Source organism: Macrobrachium rosenbergii, chromosome 46, assembly GCF_040412425.1.
Source record: "Macrobrachium rosenbergii isolate ZJJX-2024 chromosome 46, ASM4041242v1, whole genome shotgun sequence".
Taxonomy (NCBI): Eukaryota; Metazoa; Arthropoda; class Malacostraca; order Decapoda; family Palaemonidae; genus Macrobrachium; species Macrobrachium rosenbergii.
The window spans coordinates 14,473,082-14,497,445 of record NC_089786.1 but is presented as its reverse complement, the minus strand read 5'-3'; the positions used below and the strand labels follow the sequence as shown (position 1 = coordinate 14,497,445).

General features: G+C 33.5%; 1 protein-coding gene across 2 annotated transcripts; it reads left to right on the top strand.

Annotated features, from left to right (window-relative positions):
• The first annotated feature begins 256 nt into the window (after positions 1–256).
• On the top strand, positions 257–23,803 carry LOC136830227 (lysM and putative peptidoglycan-binding domain-containing protein 2-like). 2 transcript variants are annotated; one of them, XM_067089528.1, is made up of 5 exons: positions 257–340; positions 775–950; positions 6,479–6,636; positions 7,350–7,520; positions 19,105–23,803. In XM_067089528.1, the coding sequence occupies exons 2-5, from the start codon at positions 786–788 to the stop codon at positions 19,310–19,312; spliced, it is 702 nt and encodes a 233-aa protein (XP_066945629.1). In that variant the 5' UTR covers positions 257–340; positions 775–785; the 3' UTR covers positions 19,313–23,803. The 2 variants fall into 2 exon arrangements, with proteins under 2 accessions (XP_066945629.1, XP_066945628.1); XM_067089527.1 differs by lacking the exon at positions 257–340 and having other exon boundaries at positions 733–950.
• The last annotated feature ends 561 nt before the right edge of the window (positions 23,804–24,364 follow it).

The window sequence follows — 24,364 nt, the reverse complement described above, 5'->3', positions numbered from 1 at the left end:
GAAGCACCCTACGCAAAGTTTCTATATTAGTTTTGTTCCAGGATAATGGCGAATACAAACAATTTTATTCTTTTGGTTAGTATCTTAAATCATTTTAAAAAGCGGGGTGGCTCTGAACATACGTAATAACTATAATTATAAAATTTCGCACCTGTGGATGTGAATGCTCACCTGCGATACCTTGAAAACGGGATATTTATATTGATCTACATATCGCCAGGCGTTCTGACCAGAACCCTCAGTGGCTATCATTAGTGCCCGTGTCTTGCTCTTGGTGGTTAGGTCGAGAAAGCACTGGAGGAAACTAGGTCAAATGATCTACTTGACATTACCTGCACAGGTAAATAGCTCTATTTCATCAATAGAAGTTACCCTCTCGGACAGGTGAGATTTGTAGAGTTGACAGTTACTTAAAATTCAACCTCCGTTAAGACCCTATCACACTTCTATACCATAGCGCTTTGTTTGTATTACAAAGGTGTATAACTAAGGTCATGTTACAACGGTGAGTCCCTGACATATTCCCTCGTCTTGGCATTCTCACCTGTGTGAAATTTTTTTGTTATCCAATTATCAAGGTTAAGGAATAAACTTGCCACATACCGCCATATGTAATCATAGATCTTTTAAATTGAATACAGTCTTCAAAGTATAATGAAAACCAGTAAAATTAACGTGTTTATCAATGAGATTAATATATACGTGCAGACAATTAATTTCCAGGGCAAAAAAATTAATCGAAAATATTATATGTTGGCGCCTGCTCACCTCCAGTCATAACAAATATGGCGGCCAGCAGTGAGGAGAAAGGGCTGCTGGGCTCAACAAATAAACCCCACAGACGATACGGGAGTACCTCAGTGAACATGAAGCGGCCAGAAAATATCATCAAGCACCGTGTGTCCAAACAGGACACCTTGCAAGGCATAGCTCTCAGATATGGTGTCACAGTGAGTGCATTTCGAGTTCCATGTTTTCGCTTTTGGGATGGGCCCTTGGCACAGACTGTTATCGTCAATGTTGTGAAAGATGTGGAGTGCCAGGATCGTTTTCGCTTCCTGGATAACGAAATTTCGAGTGTCATGTATTTTCTCTGCCGAATTTCGGCTGTGCTTATAGTTTAGGCCTGGTTTCCCTCTGTGTTAACGGAATTAAGCCCGTAAGTAATTGCTCTATCCTTTGGTCGCTGTAATCCAGACTAGTGGGACAATACCCTACATAGGCAGAACGACTCGTCATGCAATCTATTGACATTGCCTGCGAAGAGTAACTTACATAAATAATAATTTTAGCTTTAATCTCTGCTCACTTTAATGTATCTGGGGAATGTCTCATACCAGGATGCAGGGTAAGCTAACAGGCTAACCTAGCCTTAACAGTATACTTATACTTTTTGTTAGATTCATATTTTTGCCAAGTAATTGTCTCGTGTTTTTTTTTTTTTACCTTTATTGCTATCTTCGTAGGTGCTTTTGTGTTTCCTAGGCCTCCAGGTTTTTATATAACAGATAGGCTATGGGGAGTCTAGTGGAAAACCATAGTTTTTAGGATGGGAAGCAAAACTTGTGAAATGCAGCAGTGGGAATGGTGGAAAATGCAAAAAAATACAAGGTAGGCCCAGGTAGTTTGGAAAATACACAGTTTCTGTTTAACTAGGCCTATAAGTAGTATCAGTTGTAAAGCCATCACAAGACCAATTACAAAGATACATCCTAATCTTACCTTCCCTAACTTAGTTTAATGTAGGGTGCTGGTGTGAGGTGAAAATAGTTACAAAATAAGCAATACAAAGAAGCTTACAAATGCTGCCTTTGAAAGTATACAGTATATATATATATAAATTTTTTTACATGTAAAAGCACATGCACAGATTGAAATTCTGTATGCACCCATGTACTTACAGGTCTGCTTTTTATAGGGATAAAGTAGGTCTTTAATAAATGTAAAACATTTTTATAAACCACACGAAAAACTGTTTTTCATCAGTATCAATGTTAATTTTATTTATAGTAGCCTAAAGCTCAAAAAAGTCTGTATATAAAAATTCATCATTTAAATAAGACAATATCACCTTATTTTGACTTAAACCTCCTATGAACTCAGTCTCATCATTGTCAAAAGTTCTGTAAAAATAATTTTAAATGAATGAGAACACAAATCTTTATATTTTTCAGTTAATTTGTAACTCATAATTCACAGGACCCTCATATTCCTTATTAAACCTCATATGAACTCCGTCTCATCATTGTCAAAAGTCTGTAAGAATAATTTTAAATGAATGAGAACACAAATCTTCATATTTTTTCAGTTAATTTGTAACTCATAATTCACAGGACCCTCATATTCCTTATTGAAAAGATACCAAAATGACTGCCATTCCACCATTTCTCATACTGAATTTCATGTTTGCAAGAAATTTAGGTAGAATAATATTAACCAGTGCAGTTCTATCATAGGTCTACCCTATAATAAACAATGCTAGGAGACGTTCCACTTGGCTAGAATTGCCAAGCCTAGGCTAATACAGTATTGTTGTGGGTAAGCAGTCCTATTGAATTTTACTTGGGTGGATCAAACAACATAGACTACCATTTGCAGTGAAAATTCCCAGAAAAACCTGCCAGAGAGCAGGAAAAAACTGATAGTATTTTGGAAAAATGGCATTTTATAAACCCTTCTTGACAATTCTCATAATTAATATGCTGGTTTATTGCTTAGATTATTTTGAAGTGAGTACTTTATTTATTTTAGAATACCTGACACATTTCACAGAGAATGCAGTGGCAAATTTTATATTTAAAGTGACTGTGGGAGCCTTCTAGAATGCTGCAAGTGTGAAACTATTCTGTCAAATTTGTTAGGTTTGTAGGTATTAGCTGTTCTCCAGTATACCTTTTTTTTTTTTTTTTCAGAAACAGCTTGTGCATAATATACCTTTCAGCATTTGGACAACTTGTCCATAACGCTGTGTAGGATACTAGTAGGAGAAGGATTTTTTTTTTTTTTTCTAAATCTTGTAGACAGTTATTTCAGATTATTGTAAATATATGATTTTTCCTTGAATAGTCAAAGAATGTTGGGAATGCATAAGATATATGTACAGTGTGGATATGATTAATAATGAGCTGTTTGCATTTGTTAGAGTAGCCCATTAACAGCGAGGATGTAGATTTTTAGCCTGCACTGGCTGTTTAGGTTAAGATGCTTTTAATTTTTTTTTTTTTTTTTTTTGTGGCAGATTATGCTTTGAGATGTTAAGAAAGAATTAATGCCAGCAGTCTGCAGTGTTATATAATTATGCCAAAAAAAACAAGACCGGTCCATTGAATATACTAGTAACCTGCTGAACCTGTTCAAGAGCACCACATGCACTTGATCTGTAGAAAAGGCATGTAATAAATGAATGACTACTATGTGGATAATGGTACAAAATGTCATTCAATCTCGTAATAACTAAATTAGACATTTCAGGATTTGCTTGCTAGGTAGCCTATGTTTTAGTTATGTGCAATTTAATCTGTGTTTTGACATTGGGATTAACAAGTGGATGTAAATATAATTCAGGAAGTTACAATGGTATGAGCATTGTAAGCATATGAAGTCATCTGCAATGTTTTTCTGTGTAACACAGTATACAGTAGTATTTTTTTTTTAAACTGTATATTTAGAAGTAAAGGCCCAGCAAAACAAGGGCTTTGAGAAATTTGCACTTTTAATCATTCAAGACCCCAGTTCATCAAGTTAGGAAATGTTAACCCAGGTTGTATCTCTTTCTTGGTGACCCAACTTCGTTATTCTGTAAACCTTTCAGTATGTGTAAGTTGTAACCCCATATGGCAGTCAGGTTACAGAACAGACATGCTTCCATGCAGGGTGAGTTTAAACTTCCCCCTCAAAAATTTTTAATGTTTAAATTATTTTTATGTTATATATAAGATAAATAGTAATAAAAAAATGAAGTCCTGAACTCAACTTTGGGCCTTTGACATTGATTTGATTGACTTTCGCTCACTCATTTTTTAGTTTATAGTTTTTCATCTTGAATACTAGAAAAATTGTGACATTTCATGTCTCTTTTATCTTCTTAAAGACAACCCACCAGCTTTTCTTTTGTTTTTAACCAGTCCACATACCAGCTATGACAAATATTTAAATAAAGTAAGTGTAATGATACAGAGTGAATATTAATACCATCCATAAGTCAGAAGGACCTAATTAAAAAAGATTTAACTTTTCATAGTTGAAAAACATGCCCTTCAATCCCACTAGTTTTATAGGTTTTCCAGATAAGTTCTAATGACAGAAAACAGCTGAGAGACACAAGATTAATGAGATAAGTACTCGTTACAAAATCTCATAATATGATCCCATTAATCTCAGAGATATACAGTACAGTACTGTGTGACAGTCTGGATCATAAACCTTTGGCTAGATGATTGATATAGGCCAAAGTTGTTCAGCGAGGTTTCTAAAGTTTCATTTTTAAACTTGTTTGGCTTGTCTGGGGATTTTGATATTAATAGTAAGTATATCACTTTTTTTATAACAGTAAATTCAAGTATGTGGAAATATGTGAGGAAATATAATTCGCGAAAAGTAAAAAATATGATTTAAATAGATCCTCTAACTCTAAATTGGAGGTAAACGTGGTAATGGGAGAATCATCTGCTACAAAAACTGCATTAGACAGTAAATTAAAGCTAATTGAAATATATATATATGCCATTACATTTTAGACAGTTGTGCTAAACTGCACAGATTGCAATATATAGAGATGCTCTTCACCAAGTCTGAAAACTTTGAATAGTAGACGACCTATTTATGACTGAAATATTTATGTACGATTCAGATAAGGTATATAGTATGGGCACATACATCAAGTGCTAACATTACCGTGTCACCAGTCACAACTGAATATTACATTAATAAAAATGTCTTATGTTGTGATTTATGGTAAAGGTATGTGAATACAAATAATGCTACAGTACTGTACTGTATAAAGCTTGTGAATACAAAAAAGGAATCTATGTGCATTAACTTAATAAGAATTCTTTGTATGGACAACAAAACATAAAGATTTTTTATAGCTATGCTAGATTAGCTGGCATTGGAATTGCAGGGATTGCCTTTAAACATATGCTTAAGAGCCTTGCAACAATACCCAAAAGGAATTTAAGAGTAAACTTTCAAATAGGCCTTAGTCTACCCTAAATTTCAACCTGGTCTTTGAAACCTAACCATTTTTGTGTATTAACCTGTTAGCTACTTAATTATTTTACATTCATGCTCCAAGGTCATGCTTACAGAAGGCATTGATATACAGTTTTTTAGTATATGGCACAGGTTTGGGCAAAATACAAATACAGCAAATAAAAAGTAACACAACATTTTTTGGACAATAGATATTTCTTAATTTTGCTTACCCTTTATGCAAGACATAAAAATTGAAGCAGGCCAAATGGAACACGTGCAGTGAAAACAATACAAGTGGGGCAAAATGATAACTTGTAAGGTCACTAATTGTCAGGCTCCAAATTGTTTTAAACCAGTGGTGTACATTTTATTTATCTGGTACATTTAAAATATATTATCACTGACCTTTTATTATTACAGGAACTGGTAGTTTTTCAATTTATCCAACAGTTTGGTCTTGCTATTGACATTTCATTATCTGTGCATAATTGTTAAGTGTATATGCAGTAATTGTGTAACTATATTATGGACTTGTTTTATGATCATTGATTTTGTTTTAGGCTTTTTCTCTACAGTCAGATACATAATCAGTTCTTTCGGTTGTACTCTGTCTTGTGCATTTGTCTGAATTCACTTCTGGTCCATTTCTTCATCTATACCCTAGCTTTATGATTTTATAGACAATTCTGGCTCAAAGTACCCCAGTGCTTGGCTTTTTAGCCTAAATTTCACAAATCAGTCAATCTAGCCCATTCCTCTGATCTTCAACATGCTACTTGCTTTCATAATTTTTCTGACTTGAAATTGCTTACAATGATATATTGAATAACAGCTACCTGTATTGTATTTGTGGGAACTAATTTTTCATATACTGTATGATGAGCAAGTAAATTACCTATGGTTGTGGTTGTACCACATTGTAAGTAATTAACAAAGAGAGTGCAATAAACTCACTGAACTGCTCTGTCTAAAGCATTTTCCAGGACTGTTTATCACTATCCTCATCTGTCAAATGGCAGATTAAAGAAAGGTATATGTTAAATGAGGGTTTTTGTATTACTGTTCATTCTGCTTTATAAATTACTGTATTTCAGTTTTTGCAAAAGTTTATGATTAGATTATTAGAGACCCTATATAAATATGAGGATTTGTATGTTAGAAATAAATGGTGTTCATTAGTATAGATAATTATCAGTTTTGTAACTTCATTAGTATAGATATTTATGAGTTTTATAACTTGTATGTAATTGTTTCAACTGACAATGTTGGTATATCTTCACTTCAGATGGAAACGCTGAAACAGCACAATAAGCTTTGGTCAATAGAGGCTATGTTCACTCACGATTATTTAGAAGTTCCTGTTAGCCGTGATGTTTATGAAGCTGTCATGGGAACCACTCTTTCGCCACAAAGTCCTACAACACATTTTAATGGTTCTGACAGGTAAGGTTTCCCTGTTTTTTGGAGAAAAATTAGATCTTGGGTTTATGAAATATGAATAGGTACCTGTGTATATTTCTGTGTGTGGAGGAAAACTAGATCATGGGTTTAATTGATATCCCCTGTCAGTCTTTATTTTCTTATCTTCAGAGGTGCATATGAATTTAATCATTCTTATTCTGCATTGTACCTCATAGCTTTTTGTAAATTTAAAGATAAACAAACATTTTACAAGAAGTTTTTGCAAAATTGATTTCATTTCATGTTTCATGGAAACTTTGGTAAAGTTGTCTTGGCTTTGCAGGGAATGGTGCATTCATGTACAGTATTAGGTACGTAAGTCATTGTAAAAGCAAAATTGTTACCGGGCATAGTTCTGTCAGTGCACCTCATGCCATGCACTGTAGTCATTACTTGAGGTTCTTTCAGCGTCCCTCAGCCCCTAGCTGCAACCTCTTTGATTCATTTTATTGTACTCCATTCATATTCTCTTTCTTCCATCTTACTTTCCACCCTCTTCTAACAACTGATTCATAGTGCAACTGCAAAGTTTCCCTCTTGTTCTCCCTTTCAAACCTTTTTACTGTCCATTTCCGTTTCAGTGCTGAATGATCTCATAGGTCCACATGCTTGGCTTTTGGGCTAAATTCTACATTCTATTCTGTTCTATTCTAGGTATAGTTATCTCATACGGACTTAAAATATTTTTCTTTTAGGAGCTCTGACGCTAGTAGCTCACCAAGCAGCACTCCAAAGAGTAGGTCACCTTCAGTGTTAAGTGGCCTCCATGATTGTTCTGAAACGAATCCAAGCGACTTCCTGTCCAAGATTGACTCAAACATTGCTCTTATGAAATCCAGTATTGAACGGATGGAGACACATGCATAGTAAGTCTCAGGTTGCTGCTGAGGTCTATGTACTATTAGTAGCTTTGTTTGGGGGATGGGTGATTGTTACAAGAACTGCTCATAAATTATTAATGTGGGTTAGTAGATTTTTTATTTATTATTTTTGTTTGTTTGTTACTGTTGTCCTTGTCTTTCAGTTTGAACAACTGCATACTGTATGTCATGGTGAATTTCATAATTCTGTCCCTGTATATAGCTTGGGAATACTGAAAAACTGAAAATTGTTTAGATGCAATCTGGAATGCGTTGTCTAGGGCTAATGAGGGCAGTGCTTTAACGTACACAATGCGGGGTGTGTACTCTTTTGTAATTGTAAATAATCAAATGACATTCATGTATGTCAAGGATGCATTGCTGTTAGTCTTTTATAGCATGTACTCAACTGTTCACAAGTAAACTGTCAGTGACAACTGAGTGATATAACTGTGGCAACTTGGAGAATTTTATATTGTTTGGAAATGTATACAGCCACTGATCCAGTGTGTCTCAAATTTTGATGTGGACTGTATGAAGTTGAATGGATTATTACTGGAAAATGAATTTTCAATAATACTCAGTCACATTGCAAGAATGGAGAAATGGTTAGATTCTAACTGGAAATATTGTGGATATATGCATTGCTTATAAATTACCTAGAGTATTTGAGAGAAAAAAGTAAACTATTTGAAGAAGTATCTGTATTGCATATACAGGCACCAAACATTTAATGAAGAATTCAAGTGCATAAAGACTGCAAAAAATTTTAGTATCATTCAGTGGGCGGGCTGGTTTTACCTTGCATGGCAAATACAGTCATTATAGTGTGGCTGGATAGGAAAAAACGGAATAGTGCCTGATAAGCATAAAATGAATGTGTACCATAATTTTGAAATGTTGTAAGGCCATCGCAACAGGGGGAAAAGAAGGAACTACTGTACTTAAAAATTGTGATGAGTGGGAAAATGTTTAGGTAACACTTTTATTTTACACCTACCATTTACTGTGATCATCTTGATTCATGCACATATTTGAAGTGATAAAAAGTGCGAAAATGAAGTAATGATTTAAGATACTGGAAAACTAAGATTTAAAGAAGTTGTTAGAATTATTTGAAGTGGAGTAAAATTCTTTCCCCAGATATAATTTTTGGTATTGGTTCATTTAAAATTATAAATACTGTCTTTAACAGTTATTACCATCTAACAGTGTTAGTTAATTTGGCTAGGTTAACAGTTAAGAAATCCCAAATTTTTTTTCCCTACGCTCTTGTTTATTCATGCATGAGTTGTTACACAAGTCACAGTAAAACCATTTTGTAATTGGCTGTTGCTCTTACATCATTTACCACAGGTGTTATGGCAATGAAAATTACTTATAATTTCAGTTCATTACCTGTATAGTATAGAGTTGATTTTTCCTAAAGTTCTGCTGCCATAAATAGTATGTAACATGAATAATATTGCAGTTACTCACATTTTAGTGTTTGCTAACAGAGAATTGCTTTTCAGTTTTCACACAATTTGTGTGTTTTATTAAGGATGATGCAAGATATTCCAGAAACATTTCACATTATAATGTAATGGATGCTTGTATATGCAGTACAGGTACAGGTGTTATACAAGTTTAACTTTCTGCAGGTCCCTTATAGGGAGGTATTGTAATTTTTGTATCAGTTTTATTCCCTATAATTAATTGTGATACTCTAGAATAGTGAATACAGAAATAATGGCTGAACATAAATATTTTTTTGTTTTAAGTTAGATTTTGTGGTGTTTTATACACATGTTCTATTTTTTGTGGTCCTCTGCTATTGGCATTTTTTATATGAAAAACAGCATTGTAATACCAAATGGTGAAATTTGAAAAGAAGTGAAACTGTATTGTCTACTTGAAAAGTGGTCAAGGTAGAGCAGTTTTTCAATATGTTGCCAAGTTGGCTATCTTTTCTGTATTCTTTTTTCTATCTTCAGATTATTTATTTTTTACATGAGTTTGTGCTGTTTGGTAGAGGTGATAGATGCAATTAGTCGACATATCAAGCACACAAGCGTGTAGTCCCATATATTATATGCAGCTACAGTGGTGATTGCATATGGTAAAATTTAAGGAAAACAATTAGACATGGATTTCATATCTTTATACACAGTGATGTCATGAACAGATAGAATGTGCTGTTCACATTGGTACCTTGCAAATTGAGCTTGGTATGCCTATGAAATCTGTTGGTGACATCATTGCCCTAGGTTTAAGAGGATATTGGGACTTCTAGAAAATTTTAAGATTTTCCATGGAGGTGCTACATAGATATATATTTTATAGTTATGTCAGACTCCTCACTGTAGTCATTCTATTCGCCTGTAAAATCTGAGGAAGTGATTAGCTGCATGGCTGAGGACAATAATAGTTCAAGTACTGTAATGAGGCTTGCTGCTGAAAATTGGTTTAGTATGTGCCATGATATGAGGTGTTAGACAATAGTTTTATATGTTTGAGTCGACCCATAAAATATTTTGAATAAAGGAAGTGACAGACAGGAAAGTTTAGAGGCTTGATAAAGTATGCTTCAGGCTCCTTTTTGAGTGAACTCTAACTATAGCAGTTTTGTAGAAGCTTATAGGTTATTAGCATATAGAATGCATATTGAGACTAACATGATATCCTACATTTTTTGCATAACACTGTTATTTAAAGCTTACATGATTTTATTTTAATGTAATTAACATTACAGGTATATACATATTTTACATAACACATTTACTCATTAACGTACAAGTATCGATTTTGTTTCCGTGTATACTCATCATAATTTATTTAATACAGTACTAACAACTTAATTGTTTTCCTGTTACAGTCAGGGTAGTGATACTTGAAAACTTGGCCATAGTGTATTGATAGAATAATTTTTTTTTTATTTTGTTAAACTTTGCCATTTGTTTGTAAGTAGTGACTTTTACACTTGTCAGGCTTAGAGTATTTGCAAGCTAAAAAGATTGAAGTTTTGAATTTATAGCTTCTGTATTGAGTATGTAGCTTTCTAAATGCATTTTAAAAGACGCTTCAATTATTCAGGTATTTTTATGGCTTATGTTTTGAATATCTTCAAGTATCACTAACACAATGCATATGTTTTACTTTATTCTTGCCTGAAAATTGTTGACCAGACATTAAAGGAATTACTGCATGATGTATTTCCCTTTTACAAGATGGACGGAATGAGGACTATAGTTTTTTGTCGCAGCTAGTCCAATATAGTTAGGTGATGCATTATTTAATAGGTCTTCCTTCATCTATTCATTCTTCATCAAGCCAACTTTCCATTGACTTTTCTTCATACCATGGCTCTATCATAATGTGAGTTTTCTCCTTTCTTGAAAAATGTAAGATGACCATATTGCACCATGAAGAGGGTGAACCTTAGTGTCACAGGTCTTCTGCATGTATAAAATTTACTATCTTTCAAAAGTGTTATTTACAGAAAATGTACGCAACTGAATGTGTATCTTTTTTGCCAATTCCCTCGCAGATATTGTAGCCAGCTATGTAGTCACAATCCAGTCGTAAATGGATTCATTTATCAGAAAATCTTACCCTCATAGTGTATATATTTGTCTGTCATTGAACATACAGTAGGCCTGTTTGGCTTATACTGGGTCACTTTTAGTCTATGAATATACATTTGTAATTTCTTCAATATATACCATATCTGCATTAACAAGGTTTTGGAACATTTGCATACAGTTGGTATTTTACCTAGCTTGTTAGTTAACTCATGCCTGATGCTGGAAATAGTTATTAAAGGCTACTCCTAGACTTAAATGCCTTGGAATTTGATAGAATATAGGTTTAGGGGTCCTCCTTCATGTTTATCTTGGTTACTACAAGAAAAGTTGGAGTTCTCTGACAGTTGGAAAACTAGTTTAAATGAAGTTATGTTCATAAGTTTTAAAATGAATTTTGACCTGTGTACTAGTATACTATCATCATTGCCAGCAAATTTTTGTTATTGGCTTACGTGTTTTACTATTATCATTGCCAAAATGTTTCCAAGTACAACTGAAATAGTGTATAAGGGATTCAGATTTGTTTTAAGTATCAACTGGTTTGCTCTGGCTAAGATACAAAAACCACAGTATGATATCACAATAATAGCAGTAATGAAAAATTCTGTCTCTGTTCTTTGTATTGTCATGCTAGGTTCAGCATAAATGCCAAGTTTTTAAAATTCATAGGTTGCCCCATGTTATGACAGGTTTTGATGCTACTTCTAGATGGTTAGGGATACTACACCTGAATTCTGATTGACTATGTATTAGATTTAAAACCATTTTTGCAGTTGATATGTTTCCTTTATATTTGTAGCTCAAGGTGACACTTACAGTAATTGCATTGAGTATGTTTTGATAATTTGTCATGGATATTTGGTTTTGTTCCTGGGTGATGTGAGTCAGTACCCTGAGAAAAGCTGCATTTAGTTTCATTTCTAGGAAATATTTATTCAGCATTTTTAACATCTTGTAACTTACAGTAGCATTGAAGACTGTTTACATTTTTATGTATACTTCTGACCTATATAGTAATTCATTCTTTCTTTAGTTTTCTTCTGAATGTTTATCTTTCCTTCTAATACATTAATAAGTTTGCTCTTTCATGCTTATTTTTAACATGTTCTTCCTCTTAAGGTTATTTCTTTCTGAATTAACATTCATGCAGTGCATTTATGTATTTGCTCATATTTTCACGTACTTATTTTAGTTTTCTGATTGTAGTCCCCTGCAATACTAGTTACTTAAAAATTTAAATGAATCCTATACAGATATTGGGGTTACTCTTGTTGTTGGTAATTTTACTCAAAAGTTTTCTTATTGTTACGCTTCTAAAAGTTCCAATTAATGTATGCTGCAGTTTTCTTAAGTTTATTGCCTTTAATAAGTGTTTACTTCTGTTAAGATTTATATATCAAAACAGACAGAAGTTATGTTTGTACTAATAAGATTTGCAGTGCTGCCCAGAGAAGACAGGGAATTTCTGTGATCTTTTTTGATCAAAATGCTTTTTGCAAGATAAAAGAACAGCTTGCTTGCACAGAAGTGTAATTGTTATACAAGATATTTTTGCTGCTTTTTAATTTCTGCATTTCAAGCATAATGCATTCTAGCTGATGGATTTCAGGGTACTTGCCAGTTACTCAGTGAATTGTAATTTCATTGATATAACAATGTCATATGATTAACTGGGGTCAGGAAATGTGTTGTGGGTATATGCAATATATTTTTTGACTATTTCATTAGATAACAGAAAGTTATGTTTTCATCATTTTCTGAGTTATAGTTGTCAGGTAATTCAAGGTGCATTAATTAAGAAATATGCAACTCAAGACTGAATACACTATTCAAGAAACTTGGTACTTCATCATGTTAAATTTTGAAGTCTGGAATGTTAGCAACACCCTTTGAGAAATGGTTTTTTGTAGGACACAGGTCCACTGCTGCATACACTGTTCCCCAGTTGTCCTGTTGTAGAAACTTGTTTGGTGATGATAGTCTGAATTGATGATTTATTTGAATTGATTAGAATGTCATGTGAGGTTAGAATATGCAGTTTTTGAATGTTCATTTTATATTATCTGGAAATTGTGAGGGTTGTCACATTGCTTGATGAACATGGTTTTCTTACTGTCAGGGATATTTAAACCATAATCTTGGCCTTATAAAGCAAATAGTGAATTGTAAGAGGGCATAGGCGATAGCTTGGTGATGACAGGCACTGGTGCATATAAATTGAAAATTGTATTGAGAATATATCAGATCAGTTTTCTAAAATTATATTTTTGTAACTTAAAATAAGATGTTATTTTCCTGGGTCTCTCCACCAAAGTTTACAAGAACTATGCATGTTTTTTTTAAAGTTAAAAGTGTATTGGCTTGGGCATTCCATCTCATTTTGAAATTTGCTAAGAAAGTACAAGTACATAACTTCATGTATACAAAAGTTAAGGAAGTAAAAATAGATTGATATATTTTCTTGCCTGTTTTTTATCTAAATGAGTCTTTGTTAGCTAAATTAAGTGGTAATCTGTTACCGTATGTCAAACAAACTTATAGTGTCCATGTTTACGTTTATTTGTAAAAGAGAATTATTTTTTTTATTCATATATGCAGGGTTTCAAATCTTTACTTTTTAATTTCAAGTATTAATCTTATGCCTTATATAAGACTTAAGAGAGAGACTGTAAAGCTTGAATAATGTAAATGAACTTATTGGAATAAAGTAATGGAACATTATCAACAAGTTTTATTTGAAATCCTGCTCACTTTTATCTCGTTGGGAAGGAAGGTTTGTTATTTTCTTTTAGTCTGAAAAAATCTTTCTCTATGCACTTTTGCTTTCAGTGCTCTAATCTGTGAATGCCTTGAACTGTCCTAGCCTTCACTTTTAACTTTTCACATGCATTAGACTATGGAAATCAAGTAGAGTATGACTCTTATTACTGTATAAGCATGCACAAGCTGAAAGTAATTTCATTTGTCGTTCATGTTGTAGTGTGTTTCTGCGTTATTCTTATAGTACTTTTGCTCTGTAACTGTTAAGTGTGCCTGTGGGTAAGTGTAATGTAATTTATAACTATGGTCATTTATATAAACAATAAGTTTCAGTGGAGGTTTTCCTTAGACATAATGAGTTTTGGTATGGGTTTAGTTCAGCAATGGATTAATGGGTGTTTACCTGGATTAGTATATTTGCAGTGTTTTCACTATCTTTTGGGTGTTGGGACAATCTATAATTGTTAAAATAAAACTTGTTGGATTTGTTGTTAATTGTTAAAATGAAACTTGTTGTTAATAAGTGCATTAAGAAGTCAAAAATCTTAAGATTTGGTTTAGAGGGAGATAGGTGGCCTCAGGTGTCTTGTATATGGACATTCTGCACAAAAACAATAAAATTCAGTTCCCAATTTATGATATAAGCTGTCAATGTAGAAAGCATAAATATTTTGGGATAAGGTGATTTTATTGTCTTTTGCAACAGCTGACTAGAATTCATACCTTATCAAAATTTCACCATGATGTACTGCAGTGTAGGTGGTAGTACTAGCTCCAGCTCCATTTTTTTCTGCCTTTTTAATTTTCATCCTTTCCTGTGGGACTCTATTTACCTAGCTATCCTACTTGCTCCAGTCTTAACTATCATTCAAAAACAAATCATTTGGACCAACTCTATGGGGATGTATAAGTCTGATGTGTTGGATAAACTACAGTACCTTACAGTAATCGGAATTTCCTACTAAAATTGTCTATCATTTGTTAAGGAGCTACAACTGATGTCAGTAATCCCAGCTTTTGATCAAAATATCACTTAATCATTCTTTATCATTATTATTCTTTAATGCTATGTAGATGGGCACCAAGTGATATTGTCATTTATTATTTGGCTGATTTGATATATTTGTAAGATTCTTTTAGTATCTGCTTCTTCATTTTATGTTGGCTTATTTGATAACTGGATATATTATACTGCAGATGCAAAAGATGACAACTGTAAGTATTCAAAAGTAAATGAATTGAATTTAGGTAACTAAAAAATTCTCCTTCTCTCCTTGAGGCCTTGTGTATTTCTTTTTTGCACTATGCTGAGCTTGTAGTCATTGCCAGAACGAAATCTATTTGTCAAAAACTTTTCTGTCGGAGATGTACTGTATTGAGAGGAGGTTGGTTTGATGTCATCTTCAGTGTTGTTATAATGACCCCTTTAGAATCCAGAGCTAGAACCTCTTATTGAGCAAGTTGCCAAAGTTTAAAGAAGATAATTTGAAAGTGTGGTTATGCTTAAAATTCTTTATCAAATAATACATTGATAATTTTCTGTTTATTTTCAATAAGGATGAAGTGATGGCTAATATACTGAAGAAGTGAAGTGAGGTTTGACCCAAAACTAGGTTGTCATTATTATTGTAAGTAGTTTAACCAGACCACAAAGTTAAATACTTGAATCTGTTTTCTTAATGTTAGTATGGTCCCATGTTGCCTGAAGTTTTATATTTGCCCTTCTGTCGTTTACAAGGTTTAATATTGAAATAGGGGTACCATTTCCTCATTTACAGAATAATGAAGATCAGTGCCTTGCATGGATTTTGTAAAGCCTTCTAAACGTCACACTTTGTCACAAGTACTGATGTGACTTGAGGGTTGTCCAAATAAAGTAGTTTCATCCAATTACAGTATGGTACTGTATTTCTGTGATCTTGTCAAGCAATGCATCTCATATTACTGTAATTCATTGTATGACTTGCTCTTGTTCTTCAACTGCTTTTATTTAGTGTATCAGTAGGATTCTTAATTGCCTTGATCAGTGGTTTTCATCATGCTGTCTTTCTAAGCCTTGTTGGGCCTCAGACATGTTAATTCATCTTAGCGTGACAGAGCTGACAGTAGCCTTCATAACTCATTGGTGGAACAGGATTGGGCAGTCTAGTTGAAATTTCACTTGGAAGGTTAGCTTGTCACCTCTTGAGGTTACTCTAAAGTAGAACTGTTGGATTTCAAGCCTGTAGTTTTACTGAAGTAGTCTATATAGGTTGGGTAGGTCCAATTGTTGTAGTCTTAGCATTTGTTGTCTAGCCCCTAACATATACAAAGATGTCAGGCTTGGACAAAATATGTGTCCTAATGTTAGCTTGTGTAAGTATCTGGTTTATAACTTTGTTTTCTTTCATACTGCTGTTGAAACCTACACTGCTTTTCATATGTCCATTTTTTCCATTATCCTGTTTTGTCTCGTTACTGGGCTTTTTGATCATCGGGTGTAGTGCGGAAGGCATTTTCCATGCTGTAGATATGTAATTCATCCATATTGAATACTAATTATGCTTTAGTCACAATCATGCTCAGTGTATTTAACATTGCTCCGAAGACTGACTTCCCATTTTGAATGGTAAAGTTAAAGAATAAAGCTCTTTACTCAAAAGTGTTCAGGAAACAAAAGTGGACCAGAAGACTAGAGACAGCCTGTGGAAGAAAAGTGATTCTTTTTTTATTTTTATTTTTGTGCACCTGACTTGCAAACACTGCTTTGAAATTTTCATGTATTATATTAGCCTTCATTTTAAAACCTCATGTAGCTATTCCTTACACTTGTTATTCTCTTCTGATTGGGTACCATATGGTTTTGTTATTGAAAGCTAACCTCTTTAAAATGAGAGCAGGGTCATCTTTCATCTTGTTGGGCCCAGAAGGCATTTACCCTCCTCAGTGGTACCACTTTTACCTAGTTGCTAAGTGTCTTGCACATTGATCTTTTAAACTGAACTACCTCTGTCAGAGGTATGTATCTGTTTTATTAGAGCTGTGCCTCACCTTTGTTCTGCCTTCATGCTTCTGCTTTGCTGTCTTTTAGCTCTTGCCTGCAGTATTTTAAACCTAAGTTCATATGCTGTACTGTAACTTGAACTCATCTTAATGCCAAAAGCTCATAGTTCACAAATGGGCAATTTCCTCCATCTTTCAAAAGAAAAATGTTCCAATTGGTAAACATCTAGAAATGGGTATGCCATTCAGCCATGTACTGTAAATGTAGTATACAGTGGTTATGGGCTTCTTTAATCAGAAGTGTTCAATTTACAACTACTGTAGTTCATTAAACCCTTGACTTATTTTAAAGTGTAGGGCCTCAGATTATAATCTTGGGACAGTTAATAGGAAAAATTTGGCATTTAATTATTTTATGAATGTATATTACAGATGGGGAACTTGAGCTGCAATTGAGATATTTTTAGAAAAATTTCATGCTTTTTATGATCTACAGTCAGATTTCTCATGTCTAATGTATGTCAAATTCCAGTAACAGTGTTGTGATTTTGTTTTATTGCATTTTGTAATAAGCTTGTGGAATATCAGTTTTCATCATAAAGTAACATGTCTACAAGTTGAGCTCATATTGTATAATACTGTACTCAGTATTATCAACTGGCATCATTTGTTTGATTGAATTATTTGTGTAATTTTACAAAAGCTGGATTGCTTTAGTCAGTTAATAATTACTGATTGACTGGATGTATTGCACAAAAATTCATTGACAATCAAGAATGACACATAGAATTGTAAATGATTTCCACATAGTCAAAGAAACCTTCTCGATGAAGGGTTTTGGGGGAGGGGACCAGACCTAATGTCATAGACATGTTATGGTTGTACTTCATCCCCCAGAATCTGCACCTTGCACTAATTGTAGTAAAATCTTATTAAATTTGGCAACCACAGGTCTCAAATTAGAAGATGGGATGTATTCAAAGAGAGTAGCATCATCTGAATAAGCAACAACCTTGTTTTTTTTAGTTCAAGCCACACATCAGTCATTTATGAATAGTACTGAGTCAAGACAACCACAGTACTCAGGAATGCAAGTTATCATATTCTTGTTTTCATATATGGAATACTGCTCTGTGGAAATGGTTTCAGTAACAAAATACATATAGTATCTGATTGTAAGTGTCATATAGTCATGGGACTAATGATAAAGACAAAATATCTACTCCCAGACCTCAGAACAAATTGAGAGAAATAAAGGTCCACAGTCCACAAGGGAATGAGTAAACAGAAAATGGGAGAGGTGTCTATATCTTATTGGTGGAGGATGAGAACTGTACACCAAACCAAGCATTTTGAGGATTGCAAATTTGTTGAAAATTTGTCAAGACATACATTGCACTATGGTTTCTATAGCTTAGTTGAATTACTCAAGAAAAGGGAGTAAATATGAAAAGAAGTGTAGTTAGATCAACATCTTACATTTATAGACTCAAAGAGCTTGCGTGAATGATTTGAGAATTGAAAATTGCAACTAGGTGTGATGAGTGAAATTGGACTGTTGGGTTAGAACAGACCAGAATGAATGGATGAAAAGTAAAATGCAGACAGCTGTGCAGTTGAGAACTGAAGGACCATTGCAAAATACCTTCAGTACCATCTATAGTGCATCATGGTCAGCACACTATGGACTTAGTAAAGAGGACTTGCCAGCTTTGTTAAATCTTACAAGTTAACAGATTCTTGTCTGGGTTTCATGCTGAATATGTCAATTAGCTTTCTTTGTATGTTTCCATTGTTTTTAGTTTCATGTTTATTTGAAATGATACATGAACATGTGTACATTTTCCAAAGACACTCCGTGGTTTTTGCCAGTGCCTTTCAACAAAAATAGGATTTGAGAAAGCCTTTTGTAATATTTTGCAATTATATATTATTTTTACATTTATGCATTTGTTTCCAATTAATATTGAATGGTAATTTTGCTGCAAAAAAAAAAATGCCTACTAGTTTTCCTGCAAGACATTTTACACTTGTATTACAGGTTTCTTTGCCATTTGATTCAATGCTGTATCTTACATAATACTGGTGTGTATGCTGTAAAATATTAAAATTTCCTACACAATTTTATTTTTTTTATTATATGTTTTCAAACTTTATTATGTATTAATTACTGTCATTTTTTCCATATACACACAGAAGTAGGCTGATAGTCCAGGATGTCCATAATTCAAGAAATCAGTTACTGTACTGTATTCCATTTAATTATTATCTTAATTTTTCAGCCCAATGATTGACAGAATGGAAGTTGACGAATCAAATTGCACTAGTAATAACCGAAGGTCATACCACTCGAAAGTGCGGGAGGGAATATATCAAAATGGTTTCCATGACCCTACTGCTGCCCCCCACCCAGTGGTCACTCCAGGACGCACAATCACCATGTCATTGAAGAGACTGTTAAGAGAACATGAAGAATTGTACGAGTTATAGCACTGTAGAGCTTAAATAAATTCTGTGAATGGTGAAGTGCATTAGTTATCATTTCAAAGTGATGAAAAGAATGTGTAAGTTTCCAAACTGTAATTGCGTCGGATGTCAGCATTCTCTGTGAGGCTAACGTGTGTGAGGTATGTATGAGTATCTGTAGATTAAATTTACATTCCCTTTCCAAATAAATTTATTATTTTATTTAGTAGTACAGTAATTTGTTCCGTATATATACTGTGTAAAGTGGCATATGGATTGTACGATAGTACTTGATTATTTTGTAAACCGTTCTTGTTTGAATACGTAATCTATGAATATTTTGTGAATTGTGTAAATATGATAAATACTACAGCATTGTACTGCACTGTAATTTACAGAAATCAGACTTGCTTTTCCTTTTTGTATAGCCATATATTTATCACGTGAACATAGTCATAAATTTATTTTTATTTTTTTATGGTGATATACATATTTTGAAGCTAGTATCCTAAGATTAACCAAAAACATTTCATTAATTTAAAAAAATGTAAATATTTAGGAACTTTTGTTTTCAAGAGCTCAATAAATACCTGCCAGTGACTTTTATTCAAACATAAAATTAACTGCACTCTTCAAAGAAATAATATTGTGTATGTTGAAACTTGCAGACTACTTGTAAAAGACAGGCAAAAGTGAAGGAACATTATTATGTAGATTGTGGCAATTTTTTTACAGAGTCTCTGATCAGTTTCATGAGACTACTGTACATGGTGAGGAAGGGCATTGGTGCACTCCACTTGTGAATAGCCATAAAATCAACTTCTCTTTATTTACATGTGAAAAGTAAAAGGTCAGTTTATGAAAGTGAGTTAATTTATAAATCTAGGATTCGTGGAGATGACTGAAGCACTTGGCAGTGTTTCAACAAATAACAAAATGTTACTTATATGAATATCATTATGCCAGATAGATGGTAGAACATGAGTCTAAATTTTAGTTATAGGCACTGAAGTGGTAATTAATAGTTATAGGCACTGAAGTGGTAATTAATAGTTATAGGCACTGAAGTGGTAATTAAAGAACAATAAAGACGTATTCCGCCTTCTGTATAAGAAGCTCCATGCCTCACCATCTTTCATGCACACACCTTTCATTATGGTCATCAAATATGTGAAATGATCCTTTTAATTTCAATTACAGTATTGTCATTTTCATCACTGCTTATCAGTGCTATTCTTTAACTTTGTCATTATTTTGTTTTCGACCTTCATAATTTGTTTGGCATTAGTTTGGCCAGAAAATTGTTGAAAGACCTGCATGTAGAGTTTTTGATTTGTGATGTAGCTGTGTAATGGGGCGTTCGTTTAATAATTGTAATACGATTGATAAATATAGTGTACATGTTATTCCTTATGCAAACTAATTCGTAGAATAAGCAACAAGACTACTGAACAGAACTAACAGACTTCCGCAAAATAAAATGTGTATCGTTATTAATATTATATTATTATTTAATCATAATGTTCACATATTCACACTGAATAAGCCCCAGTAGGGGGGTTGCCACCTAAAGTTCACCGTACATGGCACCCTGTAGAATTTTTACATCATCTCTGAGGGCCCCCCCCCTTCATCCCCGTGCATGGCTGGTTGTGTTATTTCATTTGTTCCCTTTGGTATCTTCCCACATAGCTGTCCAACTCTAAGTATTTCTCCAATGATAGCCTCATGTACAAACAATTTCTTTGTACAAGACCTACAAGCCTACAGATGGGACTTGGTTAGTTCAACTACAGCACATGTAATTATATATTAACTATGATGGAAAACTGTTTGAAAAAGATTAAAGGACTGTTGAAAAGAAAATGTTATTGAAATACTGATGAACATGAATGGTAGAGAAAACTATATCATCAAGTAAATATACCTGTTCTCTTAAAGTCATTGACAGTAAGAAAACTTGATGTAAGGGGGCTCAGAACTTCAGATTATTTCTCTTTCTCTCTTAAACCTACAAGCTTTTACATCTCTCATGTTGAAGTCAAAATTTTAATTACTACTTCATATGTTATAACTGGAAGTGCAACTGTGTTTACCAACTTGAACTAGGGATAATGGCATTAGTGAAAATGATAGGTTTGTACCGTTAAAAAATTTTCAGATTTTTAGTTTATGTAATGACAGCATTCGTTCGAAAGAATGTTTCACTTTAAGCCTCTTTTGGTAGGTTAAACACTTACATGTACCTTTTAGTAAGAAGAATGATCAGTGTGTGAATTTGATACATAAAATCTCTCTCAGTGTATCTGTAATGCCCTTAAGTGATACTTCTGTGATTAAGGGAAAGTAAAACAGTGCTGATACTAGACTGAATTCAGAGAAGTTTTACAATCAATTTTGTAACTCAAGTGTGACAGATGGATACATGTATAGGAGAGAAGAAGCATTACACATGAAATACAGGCACTAGTGCTTTTAATAACATGCCACTAGGCTTGAAGTGTTTATGTGGTTCTTTGTGTATTTTTATTAATTTTATTTGCCATAGAGTAACTTGTACATTTGAAAGTTTGGCAGGTTAATAAAGTTAGAACTGTTGAGTATACGTGGGAGTTATTTGAAAATTTGTTGGCAATCTTGTTGGTACATTTTTAATAGTGAAATGCATTGTATTTGCAGTTACTCTATTCACAATGAGATTTATTGGGATTAATATATAGCCAATATTTTAGTGACATTGTAGTGCATGTAAGATAAATCACTGTAGATAATTTTTACACTGAAGTTTTATTGAGTACTTGAGGTTTTGGAATAGCTTATGCTTTTAGATACTAACTTTGTTGTGTTGTATGTAAGAAATGAGTTAATGAGATGAAATTTTCAAATTTAATGAAATGTATTTGAAAATAAATTTTTCATAATCATATAACCTAAGTGACATAAATGCGTATGTTATCTTGTCAAAAATAAATTTATGGAATTGTACTGGTTAATCTTAGGACTATCTGTTTAATACTCATGAAAATCCTTTTTGGGAATGGGCTTTCACATTTATTAAAGGTGACCCTTTTCAACAATAATTTGATTTTATATCATGTAATTTTGATGACGGTAATGTGTTGTTTTTTGAAATGTCAGCTGTTCTGGAAAAGGTGGCTGATCGCTGAATTTTCATCATCAAGGCCAATAGATAAATGAAGCTCATACCATGTGACTTTTAGTTATGTTTGTATGTACCAGTTGTGCGTAGCAGACGGCACTTTAGCAGGAGTTACAAAAATGTCTTCTATAGAAGGTGGCACATTTGCAGGGTAATTACAAGATGTAGTATTAAGTGTATGTGAAGAATCCTTTGTTGTTTGAAGAACTGTGCCAACTGAGGACTGTGTGTTCTTGTCTTGTGTGGGTTGAGGTCACGATATCTTGGATGTGCCTTGTGTTGCAACGTAGAGTAGTTGTACACAAATCCCAAATTATTTGGGGATTAGGATGGTGGAAACTTATTTCCTCTCTTACTCTTATTAGCAAGAACCTATAAAGTTGATTGAAATTCAGTCTTACAGCCAAAGATGCAGCTTTGCCTTGTGCTGCAGAACCATTCAGTATTGATATAATATTGAACATTACTCTTGAAATATTTCTAGTCAGTACATTATATTAAGTTACTGATCACAGAAAGAGTTAGACTTGTTACAGTGTATTGCAAATGAATTAAAGCTTGCTATTAGATAGATGTTGTATATACCATGTGGAAAAAGTCTGGTTAAAAGATCTAAATTTTGTGAAAGTATACAACTTGAAAAGCCCCAGCTTAAGAAAAATGTGTAGTGCAAAATTGTATGATCATAATTTCCCTATATGCTGTTTTGAAAACTTCAAATACTGTAATGACCAATACTTTCTTAGCTGCCATGAAGGCAAAGGCAACATTTCAGGAGGAGGTAGCTGGTGAATTCCCAGTACTGTACCTTTAAATTCTTCATTGGGATTATGTAGGCACTTCATTGTTCAAGTGCGCTCTCTCTCTCTCTCTCTCTCTTTTATATTTGTAAAGTATTTTTCCCTTTCAACATCAGAGTTGTGTCCAAGATTTTGACAGAAGCCACTTTAGTGGATGTGACTTCAAAGTTTCGTTGCATACACAGGCTATACATTGCAGTATTTTGTATGTAACACTGCATAATATTATATGAATTCTTGAATAACAGAACTAATTTTAGCTCAGGGTAAGCATTTTCTCAGCCAGTAAATTCTTTATTAACTACTAACCTTGAAAGATTTATGTTATGCTAAGTAACATTGTTGTAACCTATGGGCACTTGCTATCTGAAGTGTGAACGTGATGATTTCATAAGTAAGACAGTAGTACTACCTTTTTTGGAAGATTTTATGCAGATAGACACTAGTTTTCAAGCTAAGAAACTTTCTTACATAATTTTGATAACCAGACAGATTCTTCAAATGTATTTAGTGCTGTATCCTTGCTTACTTAGCATTAAATTTTTTCAAAGTACAGTACAGTATTTTAATATAAGGTACACAGTATGTACAATAATTTTGTTGTTGCCATATAAAATCCATGTTCACAGTACAAGAAAAATCATATGAAAGTTTCCTTTTTAAACAAATATTTGGCTTCACTGAATGTCAGATTCATTTTTTTCCTTTTCCCTTTAAGGGAATGAATGAATTTCAGTCTTGCCTGGTTTTCAGTCCAAGATGTTTATATTCTTTTACCTTGTCAGGGTTGAGCTAAGTCAAGGGCCTTCAGTATGGACTGAAACAGCCTTGTGGCAATGCTTTTTCAACTTCATTCATTTATTTGAAGTGGTATGCAAAAAAATTTATCAAAGACCATGAATTATATGCCATTTCTATGCTTGGAGAAAGAAATTGTCCAGTGCTGTACAAGCATTTGGAAGAGGAAGGGGTTGGTAGAACTGCTATGGCTTAGTTTTTCACAATACAGAGAGATATGGTTTTCAGCAGCTGGGAAGTAGACTGGGGTCTTAAAGATCAGGATGGCTTGGACATGTTAAGAAAGGGGGATGGGAGACAATCAGCCACAGAAGTAGA

What these genes read in the sequence shown, in the direction of transcription:
- LOC136830227 (XM_067089528.1), top strand. Translation starts at nt 786, where the DNA reads ATGGCGGCCAGCAGTGAGGAGAAAGGGCTGCTGGGCTCAACAAATAAA. An exon ending in CTCTCAGATATGGTGTCACA is followed by an intron (nt 951 to 6,478) that starts GTGAGTGCATTT and finishes TCTTCACTTCAG; the next exon opens with ATGGAAACGCTGAAACAGCA. An exon ending in CGGATGGAGACACATGCATA is followed by an intron (nt 7,521 to 19,104) that starts GTAAGTCTCAGG and finishes TTAATTTTTCAG; the next exon opens with CCCAATGATTGACAGAATGG.